The sequence below is a fragment of the Emys orbicularis genome, chromosome 7, assembly GCF_028017835.1.
Source record: "Emys orbicularis isolate rEmyOrb1 chromosome 7, rEmyOrb1.hap1, whole genome shotgun sequence".
In the NCBI taxonomy this organism is placed as follows: domain Eukaryota; kingdom Metazoa; phylum Chordata; order Testudines; family Emydidae; genus Emys; species Emys orbicularis.
In genome coordinates this window covers 2,437,082-2,456,607 of record NC_088689.1, presented here as the reverse complement: position 1 = coordinate 2,456,607, position 19,526 = coordinate 2,437,082, and the positions used below count along the sequence as shown (strand labels likewise).

General features: G+C 42.0%; 1 protein-coding gene across 2 annotated transcripts in view; it reads right to left on the bottom strand.

Moving 5' to 3' along the window:
- Positions 1 to 1,238: 1,238 nt before the first annotated feature.
- Positions 1,239 to 19,526, bottom strand: part of OGA (O-GlcNAcase) — a 40,731-nt gene continuing 22,443 nt past the window's right edge. For both annotated transcript variants that reach the window (XM_065407619.1, XM_065407620.1), the window contains 6 exons: positions 16,803 to 16,888; positions 15,820 to 15,924; positions 13,985 to 14,070; positions 12,044 to 12,236; positions 4,401 to 4,560; positions 1,239 to 3,576 (listed from right to left, as the gene is read on the bottom strand). In XM_065407619.1, coding sequence (XP_065263691.1) covers positions 3,440 to 3,576; positions 4,401 to 4,560; positions 12,044 to 12,236; positions 13,985 to 14,070; positions 15,820 to 15,924; positions 16,803 to 16,888 — 767 coding nt within the window. In that variant the 3' untranslated portion in view covers positions 1,239 to 3,439. The remainder of the gene's footprint in view (positions 3,577 to 4,400; positions 4,561 to 12,043; positions 12,237 to 13,984; positions 14,071 to 15,819; positions 15,925 to 16,802; positions 16,889 to 19,526) is intronic.

The following is a 19,526-nucleotide window of genomic DNA, read 5'->3' as shown; positions in this document are numbered from 1 at the left end:
TGGAATGCATTGGAGGTAACTTTTTATTACAGAAGGTGGAGAGAGTGCCTAGAGGAGAGGCTGTTCTACATCTGATTCGGACAAATAGGGAGGAACTGGTTGAGAATGTGAAGATGGAAGACAGCTTGGGAGAAAGTGATCATGAAATGGTAGAGTCACAATTCTAAGGAATGGTAGGAAGGAAAACAGCAGAAGACAGACAATGGACTTCAAGAAGGAAAATCTTAAGGGAAGCAAGTCTAAGGGAAAAAATGTTCAGGGGAGCTCCCAAGCCATTCAAGTGCCCTCGGTCATTGAGCAGAGAAGAATGAAATCTTCTATACCTCCAATCAAAGGCATGGGATCCCACTTCATAACTAAACAGTAGTTACTGAGATGGGATTAACTGACACTTCCTCTCACTTTGCTACTGCTGAAGGGGAAGAGTATTTGAATGAGAACTGTTTAACTTATCAACAATATTCAAGGCAAGTATGCCAGAAGGGACGTGGCTTATTTGTCCTTGGTTTCCACTACTGTGTACTAAAGTGGTCTAGGGAGCAGTCACTACTGCACTTCCTAGTCAGTGCAAGGCAACAATGCTTTCAAAGTTCTCTCAAAGTTCAAAGTTCTCTGTAGGCTCGTGCATCCTCAAGGCAGTGACATCTGGGCTCAGGACTGCAAGCAAACGATTCCTGGATTATACAAACTAGTTTGTGCCACTGGCTTGCTGTCTGACCTTGGGCAAGTCACTTTGCAACTTGTTTCCTTATTGGTAAAATAGGGAGAATACTTAGCTGTCTGGGTGCTGGTAAATACCTTATAAAAACGGATTGGCCATTTATTAAGCATTGTTGTAATGGAACGCGGATTGATTTTTCCCAGACACTCAAGAGGACATCATTTTACTGAACTACTTGTGTGAGCCTATGTATGGTCCTTCCAAAGCCTATAGAAATAGAAATGCAGAACTAGTGCTATTTACATTTGGATTAAAAGGATCTCACTTGTTGATTTCAAAGTGTTCTGAAGGGTCAACAGCATCCAACATCACCCTCCCATGAAGAATGTTAGTGTGGTTAAATGCTTCTCAGAACAGCCAGCGTCCACCTCCCCCCAAAAAAGGACAATCACATGGAAAGCAGCAGATGAGAGTTTACCATTAGGGTGCCCAAAACACCTAGCAAGATGGAAGAGGTGTATTCCCCTTGCATCCACCCGACAGCTTTACAAACTAAACACATTGCTTATTTACATTCACTTCTCTATTTTTATTCTATTTCTCGCATGGTCTTCAAATACAGTTTTACAGCTCATTTTTCTGCTACAGATACTGTTGATCTAAAAACAGATTAATGAAAGTGGCATTCCAACCTTAATGAAAATTCATAACCATGAAAGATATGTCAACTTATCACTTTACAATCCTAGAGTGATGGTATTGGCCTGGACATTCCATCCGTTTGTACAACTAACTTCTGTAACAATAAAATTCATAGGAAGAGATTGTGGCAACTCCTTAAAAGCCAAGATATAAGGCCACAAGCATCCTATCCTGTAATGCTATGAATCCAGATCAAGTAGTAAGTTGACTCTGGTATCCATAAAAAAACCCACAACTCTTCCACCTGCTAAACCAAGGGATCAGCTACTTACTCAAAGCTGTATTAAAACTAGTGACATTCAGCTCTGATTTACATGAGATCCCATAGCATGACCCTATACCTCTCTCTGTAAATGAAATGAACTTGTTTAAACTTAAATACTTCACTACTAAATTAAAAAATTATTCACATTCTGAAAAAGAAAAATATCCTATGTGACTGCACTGGAAGGCCAAACGTTAGCTTCTCCTTACAGGTTGCAGGCATTACTGCAGTCTAATGCCATTTGTTATAGCTTGTAAAACTTCTTCAAAGCTACACAGATGGGAGCTTAAATAAGGACCTGAATGTCTTTTGTTCGCCACCAAAACCAAGAGGGACATTTAAAAAGAAGGAAGTTAAACACAGTTGATGGTAACAGGTGAAATTAGTAAGGTAATGTAATGTAATGTAAAGTGTATATTATTGGCCAATTACATCTCTGGAACACAGGGCTTCTACAGAAAAATCAATAACCCCCACAAATGGTGTGACTACCTCACTACCAGATCCCCTAACCATGCTGGCTCCATCACATTAGTCAAATACATCAGATCTGGGTAAAAACATTAAACTCTCAGAATATCTGCAGTTACATTAATTAGGTAACCATTTAAATAATTTGTAAAAATGTGCTTATTGTGATGTTTCTTCTACAAAAATTCTTTGATACAAACATGCAGGATTTGAAGACCCTGATTTAGTCAAACCAGTATGAACAGTCTTTGAAGGAGGAGACTGATCCAAGGACAAATCCTGACCATGTACCAGTTCCCTCTCACTTCCTCCATCCACCTCCTCTTTGAGACTGCCACCAAAATTAACAGGTTCAGCAGGCCTCCCACTGAATTGCTGGTTCAGTCCCAGGAGAATGATGATAGCACCAGGCAGTGGCAGCCTTGCAACAGAACTGCCTGTCCTCTGAAGGAATGATCCTTCTGGATCAGCACCTCTTACCCAACATGGTCAGTTTCTAGCCCTGGGTATGAGGCACAGTAGAAAAAGCCAACGCCGAGGACAGAGTCATTCTCCATTGTGGTTTGACGTTCGTCAAAAGTGCCATCTTGGACCAATACCATTTCACTTTTCGGAAGAAAAAAAATTACAAAACCAGCAAACACAAAGAAGTTATTAAGCATACAGCTAGTTTATATACACTGACATTTACAAGTTTGTCATTAGTGACTTTTGCCACAGACAACTGCACATTTGTCCCTACAAAGCACAAAGCCTGAACCAATGGTCATTAGCAGTGACAACTGGTCACTGCCTTATAAACAAGCATAAAGATAGCCAAAAACAGAACCGTCAATACCGGTCTTTAAATTGCTGACTGACACAAGTAATCCTTCCCATCTCTGTAACATGAAGTACCCCAATTACACCCCTCCCTCCTCACATCCTGCTGTATGACACAGGGAAAAAGAAAACCAGATCTTAACAGTTACTCCAGAAAAAGAACACCATTCTGCTAACTGCATATATGGATGCAAAGAACTGCTACCAACCACATCATTGGGCAGGAAGGGGGGGGCTCCTCCCAGAGGATACAGCCCACGCAAGATTCCTTGGCACTTCACACAAGACCAGGAAAGGACGACAACAAGGTTTCTCTTTTTCAGAACTGGGTTTTCAGCAGCACTCTCTTCATCCAACAAGTTAACGTTTGAAATGTGTGATGGTGGATTTTCACATAGCCCCTTCTAGCAAGTTGGCTGACTGCTGTGTTTGTGCAGTTAGACCATATGAAGATCCCCACCACCACCCGCCCAGCTGTTAAGGGACTACAGTATTCGAACAGTTCATTGTCAAGGACTTCACAGGCTCCTTCCAAGGATAACAACATCCTTTGGAAATCCCTCCATTTTAGCTATTTCAAAACAACCCAGCTTGCTGTAAAATTCCAGGATTCTTTTATCATCTGGTCTCACTTCACAAAAAGCCCCACGGGAGCCTGAAGAAAAAAAAAAGGGGGGGGAGGGGAGGAGGGGAGGAGAAGAGTTATTGTAACAAAACCCCCAAACTCTGCAAACATCGTTAGATTCTTTTCCATCTATTTTAACATTTAAAACCGATCATATCACTGAACTAGTGCCATACCTGGTATACCTACTGCCAGAAACGGAGGCTAGATTTATGATAACATAGCTGATACCTTTCCACAAAGATTGTATGTTTCTGTTGCTGACTTGTAGACTGCATCCTAGCAGATTGTAGTCAAATTGCCTCTACAGGCCTACTTCACATGGAAACATCCTGAAGCTCAGGCACCGGCTGAGAGAACAGCACCACAAAAGGGCATGTGAATTGTTCAAGGTAACGGCAAGCCTCAGGTATGCAGTGAGGCAAAAGGCCAAGTGCCTCCAGCATTCAAGAAGGAAGATCTCAGCATACTATCACACTTCGGAAATGGCTTCAAGGATTTCAGCCCGGGAAATATAAAGCTTTGTGTGGCTGCTGTGGACCTCAGTTAGCCAAATTGCTCCCTCAGTTCTTCCCATTTCCTAATTTGCAAAATATTGGCTACAATAATAGTATCTTTTACAGAAGATAGACAGTAGCATTAGAGCTAGAATGTGAAAGCAATTTATAAACAACCTCACGTGCCAACTTAGCAGAAATCAGATCTCCCACACTGACATGTGAATGCAAAATGCATTAGCACCCCCAATCCTAGAACTCCCAGTTTGCCTAGCACCAAGGGGCTGAAATGCTGTGGTCATTCTTAAATCACTGTACCTAGAGAAGCCCCCAACAATTCCAAGTGCAAAAACTCACCATTAGCTTTCAGAGAGGACAGCAGGCAGGCCATCATGCTTTTGGCCACACTTGGGTCAGTCACTTTTTTGTGGATGTCTAGCTTTATCAGCGACGGGAAATTGGCGAGGAATGTCTCTGGCAATACTTCCTGCTCTTCATGGAAACTCAACATTATTTTCTAAAGAGGAAAGAAAGGAGCAGTCTTTTCAGCATGATCAGTTTTGCTGATGTGGGCTGTTTTGTTCAGGGTTGTATGCCTCTAAGAGCATCACACACAAATCAGCAGAGACCAGGCACTTCAGATATACCAGCAAAACAAGCCTTTTAAGGAATTGCATGAAATTACCATTCACTGAATCCTGTAATTAGTGCTAGTTAGCCTTTTACCTCTTGACACAGGAAAATAAATCAGCTGTTTAAAATAAAAGCAAGTTCTCTTTTCAGGAGTCTGATTCCCAGTCAGTTAGAAATGCAACCAAGGTAGCAAAGATTTGAATTCTAACAGTGGGATAAAATGGTCAGGCAAGTGCCTGAGACTGTATTAATGTTGGAAAGACAAAAATAACTGAGTAAACAAACATCGTAGAAAGTTACACTGCTCAGCTGATATACTCCATAAAGGAGGAGATTCCATCAGTCCTACCAGGGAGTTGGACAAGAATTTTAGAAGACAACCTCACTTCGGAAGTGGAACTCTGCATTAGTGAAATGTAGGGACTAGGTGCTGGTACAGTGACAGTAGGGGAGAGATCTACTGGTAGAGATCATTTGAAGTCCCTCGCTCTTAGGTGCACTCAGAACCGTTATTTATACCACACTAAAGTGTGGCAGTGGTGGCATAGTAGGAATGCACCTCAGATTAAGTGTTACCATAATATGTAATCTACTTTACAAAACAAAGCCCAATAAGAATTTGTTTTCTCATACGGGGGAACAATATCCACTTGCAAGGGGGGAAAATGTAACCAGCATTTAGAGCAACGACTGCAGCGTAATGGGTAATCAAAATGAGCTGTCCTGCCCAAGTTTGCAGCCAACTCCACTGAAGGTAAGTTATCAAGCTGCTTGCTACTATTCTAAAATTACAATTCTTCCCCATTACGTTGACATGCCATCAGACGTATGCAAGCAGGACAGGCTTCTAATTCTGACTACTGATGAGGGAGTTTCTATCCAGCCTGGACACAGACATCAATCAAAATCAGAAAGAGTGTAGAGCCCATTCGCCGCCTGTTCAGTGCAGGACTGGTCCCCAAAGAAGATTTCTATTGTTTTTTTTGCAGCAAGTCAGTTACAAAATGAGGCAGCACAGTGATAATAGTAACAAATGTAATATAAATGCTTTATGAACTTGAAACTAGACCACATCAGCTGGCAGGTTCGAGAGCTGGACTAATGGATGCATGTACTTATTGGAGCCACCTGTTCTGACACCATAGCAGAGTTCTTAGATGTGGACATATCTGACAGATGGAAGAGTTAAAAACTGCGTTCCTTCCCTGTTGATTTGCTGCCTGTGCTCCAATGGCAAAGACAGACTGTGGGGCATTCATTCTTTGACACAGACTGGCCAATCAGAACGAAAATTCTCTGCCCCTTTAGTTACTAGTGACCTGCACTCCCAGGAGAAAGATTCCATAAGCGGTCAAAGGACTAAATTTGTCCACTACCTAACTCTCCAGTTCTGGAAAGGTCTTGAGTCTCAACCCAGCCAAACAGACAAATTAACAGGTAAGGAACAAAATTTGACTCTGTTTTGGTCTCAAGGCACAGCTTCAGGGCTTCTGTCTAGCAGTCCTTGCAAGTAGAGGAGGAAGACACAACAGGAAGGCTACTGATGGACAGGAAATGTGAAACAGGGAGAGCACCACCCTCTTGGAAAGGAGCACTCTCCACCCAGTGGCAGCACTAGCGGATACATTCTGGATATGCAGTATCATGGGGCAGTCTTGAAAAGTTCACTCACTCAAGACTGGTGCCACTCCGCCCAGGATGCAGCTACAGGCTTAGTGCAGCAAGCCTTGCACTTCAGCTAACACATAAGCCTCTTAGATAGAAGTGCTGACCCATGCACCAAAACAACCCTTTGAGAGGTCCTAAGTCCCTTCCTGCAACTCTCAGAGTGTGAACAAGGCAAATAACTTCCCTAAGGATTAGGATCAGAGCAGGTAAATCCTAAGGCCCCTAAGTCAGTCCAGATCTTTCCTAGTTTTCAGCTGGGAAGGAAGATTTCTGGAAGTGAAATTCTGACATCACCATCAAAGAGAAAGCTAGGCTATCGATGGAGAACTACTGTCTTGGAGGAACACTAGGAAACCCCCTTGGAAAATCATTTTTCTCACTGGATCCCTTAATGTGCTGATGGGGAAAGACAGGACCTCTAGGAAGTTGAGACATCCTTAAATACTTCTTGCAGAAATGGAGAGAAAGCATTCTGGCATTCCAGGCTGAAGTTCCCTGCTGTCTACACCAACCGGGGAGACATCCCACACATCTCATTGTAAGCAAAATAGTTTTTTTTTCCTGGAGTACATCATGGCAAAGGCTGCCCTATTCAGTAGTGCCCTATTCACTTCCTTCAGTAGTGTCCTGTCACACACCAAGAGCTTCAGAGCACCTGGGCTGGGGTGAGTTACAGGCCTCCAAACAAGCATAACGAGTCTTGTGGATAAGGGAGAAGCGGTGGATGTGGTATACCTAGACTTTAGTAAGGCATTTGATAAGGTCTCGCATGATATTCTTATCGATAAACTAGGCAAATACAATTTAGATGGGGCTACTATAAAGGTGGGTGCATAACTGGCTGGATAACCGTACTCAGAGAGTAGTTATTAATGGTTCCCAATCCTGCTGGAAAGGTATAACAAGTGGGGTTCCGCAGGGGTCTGTTTTGGGACTAGCTCTGTTCAATATCTTCATCAACGACTTAGATACTGGCATAGAAAGTATGCTTATTAAGTTTGCAGATGATACCAAACTGGGAGGGATTGCAACTGCTTTGGAGGATAGGGTCATAATTCAAAATGATCTGGACAAATTGGAGAAATGGTCTGAGGTAAACAGGATGAAGTTTAACAAAGACAAATGCAAAGTGCTCCACTTAGGAAGGAACAATCAGTTTCACACATACAGAATGGGAAGAGACTGTCTAGGAAGGAGTACGGCAGAAAGGGATCTAGGGGTTATAGTGGACCACAAGCTAAATATGAGTCAACAGTGTGAAGCTGTTGCAAAAAAAGCAAACATGATTCTGGGATGCATTAACAGGTGTGTTGTGAGCAAGACACGAGAAGTCATTCTTCTGCTCTACTCTGCGCTGGTTAGGCCTCAACTGGAGTATTGTGTGTCCAGTTCTGGGCACCGCATTTCAAGAAAGATGTGGAGAAATTGGAGAGGGTCCAGAGAAGAGCAACAAGAATGATTAAAGGTCTTGAGAACATGACCTATGAAGGAAGGCTGAAAGAATTGGTTTGTTTAGTTTGGAAAAGAGAAGACTGAGAGGGGACATGATAGCAGTTTTCAGGTATCTAAAAGGGTGTCATAAGGAGGAGGGAGAAAACTTGTTCACCTTAGCCTCTAAGGATAGAACAAGCAGCAATGGGCTTAAACTGCAGCAAGGGAGGTTTAGGTTGGACATTAGGAAAAAGTTCTTAACTGTCAGGGTGGTTAAACACTGGAATAAATTGCCTAGGGAGGTTGTGGAATCTCCATCTCTGGAGATATTTAAGAGTAGGTTAGATAAATGTCTATCAGGGATGGTCTAGACAGTATTTGGTCCTGCCATGAGGGCAGGGGACTGGACTCGATGACCTCTCGAGGTCCCTTCCAGTCCTAGAATCTATGAATAAGCAGCTACAGAGATGCTGGTCTTCTGGACAGGGCCAAGAAATCTGCTAACCAAATTTTTCTCAGCCAGTGTGGTATAACATGGATCAGGAGAGCAATGCTTTACTGATCGGTAGAAGCTGAGGGAAGGTGTAAGCATCTAGCGAAAATACATCCTGAGTGAAAGCGTCTGTCTGATTACCTGCTGCAGTACCTGGGTTCCTTTGCGTCCAGTCATCTAAAAAGAGGAGTCTTTAGAGGAGCGCTCCCCTGGAGGCACCTGCTGCATGCCAGTCAATTCACTCCAATGGTGGATTTCCAGAAACACAAAGGCCCAGAAAGTTCCTGCCCGCCTAAGTAAGATTTGATTCCATTGCTAGGATCTTGCTCCTGCTGCCTCAGTGGTGACTGAGATAAGCCACCAATGCCATATTGTCCATCCTGATCAGAATGTGGTGACCTCTGCACTGATCTTAAGGGCAGAGTCAGTCACCCAGCATGTAGTACTAGTACATTTATATGAAGGTTCCTTTGTCTCGGAGACACTCAACAGCATGGTATTATGCCGTGGGCAGTATGTCCTATTCCTCAAGGTTTACTGTAATCTGCAGTCTGTTTGGGAACTTCCTGCAGAAGGGCCCAGTGGTCATGCAATCATATCAGAGAGGACCTGACCCACAGATAATGGGGACACAGCCCAAGTCATCTTTGCTGATCCTCAGAGTAGCAATCACCAGCTGTTGCAGTTCCCAGCAGTCCCGTGTCCATGAAATCAGGTCATAACAGGACACTATGCAGTCCAGGAGGGAGAGGAGCATCCTCAAAGGAGACACAGGGCAGAAGCTGAAACAAGAGGACAGGGCCTGATACCTGAAATGTAGTCAGCTTCCCCTTTCCCTGGTCATTGTATTCGAAGATCTTTCCTTGACACTAGCTCAAGTGAGCTAGCTTTCCAAATAAGGAACAACAGAAAGAGAAGCATCATGACTATAGCCATGGCTTGGAGTATGTCAGCAACAAAAGCCTGGGAGTAATAGCAGTAGGGATTGTGCAGGGTGATATGCAAAAGTCACTGATGGATCTAAATAGAGGGGAAGTCTAAATGTGTCCCTCAAGTCTAGAGATATCGGAGAGCCCCTATGACGCCTACCAAGCTACCAAAATGGTATGCAAGGTCTCCATTCAGAATTGTTGCTACTTCACAAACTGGTTGAACCACTTCAGGCTTAGAATGAACCTTTTTCTCCTTGGTCTTTTCTTTACCACAGCTAACTCAAGTACGCTCCGGAACCAGATGGTCAAGGGATAGATATTAAAAACATGGGGCAGTTAAATTAGGTGGGCCCTCTTTTTCAAATTAAAACTGTTTAGAAGGGAGAAATGAACAACAGTTTGATGAGTGAGAGGAACAAGGAAACTGCAGCAGCTCATGTTCAGAGAGGACCATTTATCCACTGTGCTCAGTGATCACTGGTCCTGGGAAAAGAAGATTCTACCTCTCAGACTGCAATCTGGAAGGAAAATCCCAAAATAGGCAAAGTGCAGTAAGACTGGGTGGATCTGGGTTTGTCTCCTTGTTTACAAGAGGATCCATTACCTGCATAAAGTTTGGTCTTAAGGAGGTATTGGACTTGGGAAGTGCATAACTGAAAAGGTCTTCAAGAAGACTGAGCACTTTGGGTCAAACTGTCTGAGAAGCTATGAATGGAAGAAACACTCTTCTGATGTCGGCCAACGTGGAATCCAAGATATCACTAAAAAGGTGGGAATCTGTAAAGGGAAACCAACCCATTCTGTCCCGTAAAGCAGCACTTCCTTTCCTGATCCTCAAAGACAGTTGCCTCTGTATGGCTCCTGGAGGTGCTTCACTGTCCTGTGAGCTGTTACAGGAAGACCAAGTGCAGCACACCATGCAACTGTGAGTGGGGTGGTCTCACCAACTGAAGAATTTTCTATCTGAAGTTGGTCCATTGGTAGAGAGAGCAAGACACCAAATTTGGTTTTAATCTTCTGGAAACGCAAAACCTGTCCTCTACTGCAGTGTATTTTCTAGTAGTGCTTTGTTCCATCTAGTTTTAAATGGATCAAATGCTCAAGGTTGAAACTTAATACATCACAACAGCAGAGATCAGAGACTCCAGAACAGTCAAGACGAAGTCTCCACTCTGCAGAATGAGTGCATAAACTGGAGCACCAACCTCCCAGACACAGCCTACCCTCAAGAATAGGAGAGGAAATAATCAAGACAGCTGCTAATCAAACCCATTCTACAGAGTATATAGCTGTTTAGAAATGAAACTCCTCACAGCAAACAGTATTCTCTATTTTGCAGGCAAGGTCAATTGGATCGGGTTTGCAGATGGCATTTTTGTATTGCAGATCTGCGTCAGAAGAGGACATGCATGTTCCCCTCCCATTTCCAGCCAGCTTTACTGAGGGAGCTTGAGCACTGGACTGTTTGTTGGTTCAGCCAGGGTATGCCAGAGACTGCACTGATCTTGGCAGAAGACTATTCCTTTAGACCATCTGGCAACCTTTGATACCAACCATAAGGTTCTGATGACTCAGAGGACCCGAGAGTAGACAAGAATCGTTCAAGTGGTTCAATTTTCCACAGACAAATGACAGAAGGTGACGCTGGTAACTGCATACCTGCTTTGAAGGCTTTCATGTAGAGTTCCATTGACACCTCTACTATTTAACATGCGTCTCTAGCAGCTTGGGGACATAATCAGATGATTTGAACTATGAGGCTATGATTATGTGGCTGATTGAAAAACAAAAAGCTGCCTATCAGGCATCAAGGGTGTTTCCTTTTTGCTTTTCTAGTACCTCTAACCACAATAGGAAGTTACAGTTAGCACACACTCAATCCAAACAAGATTAAGGTAATGCTGGTAGAGGCAACAGGAAGGCTACTAGTTGGCACGGTGTTGTCTGCCTCTATTGAAGGGTTTTGTCTGCACTTCATTTAAGTTGCTTTTGGATTCCCAGGCTGGCCCTTGATTTCCAAATGTAGCTGATGATCAATGTCTTATCTGCATTTGGTAAAGATACCAGATCTCTCCAGTGGGGACCTTGATAGGGTCCATCTGCATAGCTGCATTCTGACCATCTGCATAGCTGTACCACACAAGTATAATACCAGTTCTCTGAAGCATGTGCTGATTTTCTATTCCTTTCCAAGACCAATTCAAGGATGTGCCTAGGACCTAAGCCATACCAAACAAGAGGCCCTCCCCCACCCTACATGCTGCTGTCACAACTGATGTGCATTAACAACTCTTAGATTTGAATGTCAGAGCTGGAGGCAGGGCAGTCTCAGCGGAGGACCCTTCTCTCTAGAACTTTGTTTCACCTCCTGGGTCTGAAAAAGCAAGGGTGTTCAGAGGCTGTTTTGGGAGGGTGGGTGAGGGGGAAGAGAGAAGAAATCCCTTTTTAGTTTGACTAGTGACATCTTAATTTTTCTTTGAATTGTGATGTTTCCTGAGCTGGAACTGTACCTTTTCTGCTTGGAAAGCTCCTAGCATACCGTAAGCACCAAAAGATACCATTCTAATTATGTTAATTATTGTACATGCACATAGTGCCGACATCATGGCTACACTATCAATTACAACTCACATTCATATATGATTCTGTAGTGAAGACAAAATTTTGGTTTACTTGTAAAATGCCCAGATACCATGGTGATAGGCATGGTATAAATGTTTACACAGATCGAAGTGTGCTATTCTAATGATGTTATCTACTTGCCTTATGAGCTCTCTCAAATACCTGCTTTAAAAAACAGGATTGTAACGTTTAGCACAATTCCATCTCATGGGATTACTAACCTCTGCTTCAGACAGTTCTTTATCACCATTTGGCTTACTGTACTTTTCCTGCATAAAAGGGATCCAAGAAATTTTGCATTTTTTAATGAAGGGCGTTACATCGACAGTGCCCAAAGCATAGCCACATATGCCATCCTCATCTTCCAGGACAAAGCAGTAATCCAGACTGAGGGAAAGCAGGCCTCCCACTAACCTGCAGAGAGGAGAGACGTATCAGGTTGAGTTCACCACACAAACAAAGCAACAAGTCACTTCAAACTAGGTATTGTCACTGTAGGTTAATAGTCAGGATACTGTACACAAGGAACGAGAGTCATTATACAAGGGTGGGAGATGAAGGCATTGATCTACTCAGTCACTTAGGACCAAATTTTCCATCCTGCATGTAATCACGACCACTGTGCACACAACTGCACAAATTGCGAGATGTGGAGAATCAAATAGGAAGTATTCAGGCCACGAGATCAGTGAGGCTGCGGCTCAGCAGCAAAGAGAAAGGGGACTAAGACCCAGCTGCCATTCCATTGCAATGGACAGGCTTCCTCCTGCCCGGGCCCCAGTCAGCCCACCCTGCCCATAGCCATGGAGCTGAGAGAACAAGAATAGAACCTTCTAGTGACATGCCCTGCCAGCAGTCCACAACGTAATTCTCCTCTCTTTCAACCCCCTGCAAGAGTTCCTGCAGACATGTCCAGGCTGCTCTCCACCATTCTTCTACCTTCTTTTTTATCCCATTTATACTCATCTCTTCCTGTCCCCCACATGATAGAGCTGCCCCATTAGAGAACTTCAATACATCAAAACATTAACAAGATGGGAAGAGAACTCAAATAGCTCATGCTCAAGAAGTTAAATAAAAGCTCAGTCTTCCCTTCTGCTTTCATCTCACTTGTCATTTTTTCATCTAGTATTTAGGCCGTAGTGTGCAGAGTACATCTTGTCTTCATCTGTGATGCACCTCACATTTTTATAATACACATTTATGTACCTTCAAAACATAGATGATGGCTAGTAAAATGTTTTACAAGACAAACTCAGGGATTTAAACACAATATAAAACAAGACTGAAAGGAAGCTAAAGCAAAAAGGCCAAGAGATAACTAAAACCACATTTACATTAAAGAAAACTTCCACCAGTGCTATCACTAGATCTGAACCGGTGGAAGCCCTAGTGTAGAAGGTCCAGCAGCAACAGCTAGAAGGGTTTCCCACAACTTTAAAGCAGCTGAAAGTAGATCTAACCAAAAACTGATAAAAGGGTCAGTTTGCAGGAACCTTGTTTATACTTGAATTCTCACTGGTGCTACCACCAGTTCAGCTAAACCACTGGTGAGAATGTCTACATCAGGGAAATGTACAGAGACAAGAATTGGAAGTAAAACCTTCAATAAAACAGGTATTTGAGCATAAATGGAGTAACAACTACTGTCTTGGAAGTCTGACTGCCATTCAATTGAACCTTTCAGAGGTTGAAGTGGAAAAGGAGTGGTAGTCTATTCCGGTGTAGTTTTGTCTCTTCTCCCATCTTTTTACACTTTTCCTTTTATCCCTTCTATTTTCCTTTCCATTCAATTTTATGCCCTACCACAACCTTCTAGGACCTGGTCCATGACGTCTCTGCCTTCTCCTACAAATCACTTCTGAACACAAGCTTCTTCCATGAGGCCCAAAAATCCTAACTCAGCCCCCCCCTTCTCTGAAAACTAAAGCTGTTGAATAGAAAGAAAACAAGTGAACAAAAAACCCTTCTATTACCACTCTGCTATTTTGTGTTTGTTTCACCATTTCTTCAATTATCTATGCTTTACACAGAAAACTCTTCAATGCAGAGACTCATAAAGCACCCAGCACACTGTTGATGCTACACACGTATCAACACACCAAAATTACAATGGCTGCAGACATACATGCAAATTTTAAAAGTAAGGATGTTCTACATACTTGTCTCCAATTAAGTCTGGCTGACTATGGAAAGGTTGATCAGCTCCATCATCATACATCTCTCTGCAAATCTTATACACCGATGCCTAAAAACAGACACAGAATGATTATTTTTCTAGTTCCAAAACACCCTTTTTATTTTAAATAAACACACTGATTAGCAAATTTGCCTTAGAGAGCTCATTAATGTACTCTCCACTGTGGAACAAGTTTTGATATGCAGTTTGGTTGTATGGATCCATGTAAAGCATATTTTATCTGTTAAAGACTCTTCAAAGATCTTTCTTGCAACTAGTTAAAACTCTGCCTCAAAAAACCTCACACCCACAATGCTGAGGGTCACATCAACATCTGTCACAACCATGAAGAGCATTAAACATGCTCATTAATTACTAAGTGCTCTCTGGGTATATTTAACAGGCTTTAATGTTAAATAGCTACAGGGATGTTTTATATTCAACCAAAATAAGGTACTTCTGAAGGGCTGGATATGCCCTGACAGATGCCCTTCAGCAGCAGAATTTTTCCATTTGAAAACCTAACCTATTTATAGATCAGACATTTTAAATGGAGTATACAAGGTTTTGCTCTGAATACAAGTTGACTAAATGATGCGTCTTCACCCTTCTTATTAATCAGATTCTCCCTCTCCAAAACTTGTATTCTTTGTGACAGCATGTCTTCGGTATGGTCTATGCAAAAAAGTTATCAGTTTTACTAAAGGTATAATTTTAGGTTGGGATTTTCAAATCTGACTAAGGGACTTAGGGGGAACGAGTCCCATTGAAAGTCAACGGGGCCTGTGCTCCTAAGTCACTTAGATGATTAAATTCCACCCCTAAAGATTCAATTAAACGTGTGCAAAGCCCTGTGTGTTCCTTCTTTTTTCAATTAGAACCTGGCTTCTCAGTTTAGCTTGTATCAGTCAATACACAAATGTAAATCAAACCAATGTAAATACTTAAACAGATACATGTCCACACAATGATTTGCACTGGTTTAACTATACCAATTAAAATCACACCTTTAGTTAAGGCAGTGTAATTGTGTTTAGACAAGGCCTTCGATTATAGAGCTGTTCAGGGGCACAGGGAAACATCTTTATTGGAAAGACACTAAAGCAGTGTAAATTTACAGCATAAGACTTATTTGAGAATGACAGTCTCAAATCCCATTTAGAAACCACTCCTGGGGGGACGGAGGGGAGAGAAACAACCTGAAGGGAAGTTAAGCACTTTAAGAAAATCCAAGTGCTTACTTTGTAAGTCCACAAAACAGGAAGAGCAGCTAACCAGAGGTGATGAACTCCTCAAGTAATTCGGTTATGCAGAAGCTGGAAATTCAGTGGCACTTACCAGACTGACCCTCAAGTGGAGTGAGTGAGTGAGTGAGTGTGTGTGTGTACGCGCGCGCGCACACACACACACACACAGTTGCTAAAAAGATTAACTTACAGCACATTATATTACATACACTGCCAAAGAAATCCTGCAATAGCTTACTACTTAGTTTTCATTTTAGAGAGGGAGAATGGGCTAATGGCTAGAAAAGGTGACTAGTGTCTGGATTTATGAATTGTGGACTTGGCTCTGAGAGTGACTTGTGTGACTTTGGGAGAATCATTTCACCTTAGTTCCCCCCAATCTGTAAAACAAGGACACTTGCATCTCACAGGAGGATTAGGAGGCTTACTAGTACATGAACTGCTTTTAGAAATCGATATGTAAAAGCAGCATATTATTAACCAAGGGAATATAGCAGATTGGGGTAGCATAATAGCCAGTGGAATCAGTGCTCAATAGTAATGTTCCTTAATATCAGGGGCATATAGTTACCTCATCTTTTGGAAAGTAGGGTCTGATAGTGTAAACCTTGGAAGTTGGAGTCAATGGAGGTGGCTGAAAAAAGAGGTCATTTGCCCCATCAATAGGCAGCAAACGCTGTGAAAACAAAAGACTTCATATGAGTGTTTGAAAGGCAAGAGACACATCGCAATCTGGCCCGTGCACTGCAGACTCCCACATTAACATTGGCTACTGCAGGCACCCCAGAAGGTGGGGTCGGTACGCTTTACAAATACAAAGACCTTATTATCTGAATAGGAATTATCCAATTGGTGTTTTAAAATATGCAATTGTAACAGCACATTAATGGTGTTTATGTTAAGCTCATTTCTGCTTTAACATACTTATACCAATCATATCTACACTATCTCTGTGTAAGAACATAGCATGTCAGGAGGAAAGGTTTGGTCTGAAGAGGGTTAACTGGCCAGAGGAGACGCTTTATCCCAAAAGCAATGCGCTGATTCTATTTGCTGCGCGCAGAGCACCTGTGAGGGGGAAAAAGTACAGCACTTGAAAAATCCATGAACAAATTCGAACATGGTGTAACAGAGGTTTAAGAATATTCTCCAATTGAAAGCTTCCCAGTAAAATGAGTTACAACTTTGTTTAGAGAAGAATCAAAACACGTGTCAGTGACACTCTCTTGCTCATGGAATTCCCATTGGCAGACAAGCATGCGCGCATTGTGCAATTGCGGGCGCAGATAAAAACGCTGTGCGACCTGCAAAGAAACAATGTGAAATGTACAACTAAAGCCGCTGCGCTTCGCGGGCGCATGGGACACGCAGCATCTCCTTGAGAAATTACTGTGGAAAGGGGAGGAAAATTATTTTAAAACCAAGCTGTAAGGCTAATTGGACTTTGGACCAGAAAGCCTTCGGCAGACCAATCCTTCCAGACCTCTGTTGTGCAACAAAAGGTTTCTCATAAAACAAAGAAAATGTCATTCAGTTGTGAAGTCATATTGATACCTGGAACTCTCCTGCTAGACCACCTCTAAAGGCCCAGGGTTCTTGGTCTCCACTTAAGAACTGTGCTGAAGATTGACTACGACACCCTGTTGAGATCAGATCCAAGCGGAGAACGTTACGAGAAGGGGGATTTCCTGGGGGTCTAACATGTCCAAAAAGCTAACATACACTTTGTGGAAAAAGCTCTCTAACTGAGCTATAATCCAGGACTTTGGGGGAGGCTGTAATAATGTTGTACAATTTGTAAAGATTCTAAGTGCTCATGCCCTTAATGGATAAATAAATTGCAATATCTATGTTACTGTTTTCAGATAATGGGCTAAAGAGCAGACAATTAAGTATTTAAAAAGCCAATAATACACCTCATCCCACACTGGGAGGCATGAGATCTGTGCAATGATATAAGCTTCCCAGACCTGTTTGTACATTCTTTTTGCCTGTACATTTATGGCGGAAGCATCATGTCCTTAGTGAAAAAGAGGACATTTTGGAAGCAATATGGCCTGGTTAATAGCGACTATTGCAAATTTCAAAGAGATAATACAAGACAAATTCCATTACCACAGCCCCTTGAAAAAATTGGGCCTGTCTGAAGTCACATTTTAGTATTATTTGTTTTAATCTTGTCAGAAAACTAGGGTTGGCAATAAATGCACGGAATGGTCTGACTCCCTTGAGATAGCTACGCCAGCTGTATGGAACAGTGGTCTCATTGCAACAGATGAGAAAGGCCAGTTTAGCTCAGTTCTGGCCCATGTATTTACAGTGCTACTGACATGCTGAAGAGGCCAGTAAGTTAACTGCAATGAATTCACAGTTTGATTGTAATTAGTAAAGAACTGTTGAGCATAGACAGTTTTATTTTTGCTTTTTAGCATCTTATTTCTTCCTCCTCAAGCATGTCAGTCACACTAGGCTTCCTACCAACCAACCACGAGGCCCATTAATACATATTATATACTGAGCATTTTAAGTACTGGAAAATCTACTTTCATCAGCAAGTTTAGCATTTAAGACTGTTCCATTAGCCAAGCATTACAGCCTTTAACACCAATTAACATATATGACATTTTTGACAGAGGGAAAGATTAGGTGAATGTTTGGAATAGAGATTAAAATTACCTGCCTAGTTTTCTGATAAGATAAGCAGCGCAAAAGTTCTTTTCCTTTTGTGGACAGCAATCTACCTCCTGTTCAAGTAACAGTCTCAGATCAATACAGTCAATTATGTTGTGCTAGTCAGAGAGTCCCAAAATGTACCAAGTTTGACATATGATAGTCGAGTAATAAATTTTAAAAAGACTTATTTAGTATGATAAATTTAGAAAATAATCCAAATATCAGGATTTAAGTTTAGCTTGCTCCCACGTCTGAATGTCTGATGTAAAAAGATACCCTTTACAACTATAAGGTTTAGTCATTAACTTGGAAGACAATATTTGTCTCTCCTTTGAGACTACAACATAACTAGCACTTCCAATTATTACAGTAAAGAGCCTCATGAATGAAGAGCTGTGTAAATGAAAAACATAGTTAATGCCTTAGTCGCTGCGCAAATGTGACTTCAGTTCATGCCTAGTGCACATCTAATCTATCTGAGCTGCCTCACAGACAAAACCTTTCCATTTTAATTAATTAATGACGACGCGCTGCGAACATCTGGCGCTGTCCATCCAATAGCAGTAGAAACTTGTGCTGAGGATTCTCCCATCTGTACACAGTGGGGAAGAAGACAATAGAAGGCATTAGTAATCCATAGTACTGTACAACCACACTATTTAAAGGGACTGAATGCTAGCTGGACTGGGAGGAGAGGTGAAGAAGATGAACTTTCAGTGGACCATTGAACACGCCATTGTGGGAACTCATTTGGTTCAGTGTATTTAACCTACATGAGCTATATTAATACGAGCTGTGGAAATGTATTCCCGTTGAAGATCTTTTCCTCAACTATGCATTTTTTAAACTACTGTAAAATTAAACAAATAAAATAAAAAAAGAATGAGGAGACTGAAGTATCTCCTCTCCCAAATCACATTCCTGGGGCATGGGAATCGGCCTGTACAACAGTCAGAACTCTTACTAGGTCTTCTGGCTACTTAAGACAAGTTTTGGGACTGAAATTGAACAGGGCTAATATTTGCAGAAGTAGCTCCTGATGTGGATTGCCTCAATTTTTGAGTGCATAACTTGAGACAGCTTAGATCCGATTTTCAAAAGGCACAAAGAAGAATTCATGACTTTAGCTACAGTCATTGGGAGCAGCAGATGCTTAGCAACTTTGTAAAATCAGGCCCAAGGGGTCACAAATTAGAAACTTGAATCCAAAGCTCGAAGCAGCCAAAACTCAGATGACTGCTTTTGAAAATTTTGGCCTAGGTTTTTAAACAAATAATTGAGCTATCAAAGAGAGACTTTCTGCTTAAATCTCAATGTAAAGTCAGAGTAACAATACTAAGCATTTTTGCATCTTACAGGTTTTAAGGAATCATGAAGTCAAGCTTTAAAGCTGCACGGAGATGTACGCATGTTGTTAACACACTAAATGCCACCAGTCTCTTTTCAAAGACCTTACAGCTATTATTTTTTGCTCCCTTTACACAGTAAAAGGCGGATATTTATTTGCTCACCTCTTTTTAAAACGTTTCATATCTCAAGGGATCAGTGGATATTTCAACTGCACAAAGTGCAAATGAACTTCACCTTGCCCTAGCTGAGGTGACT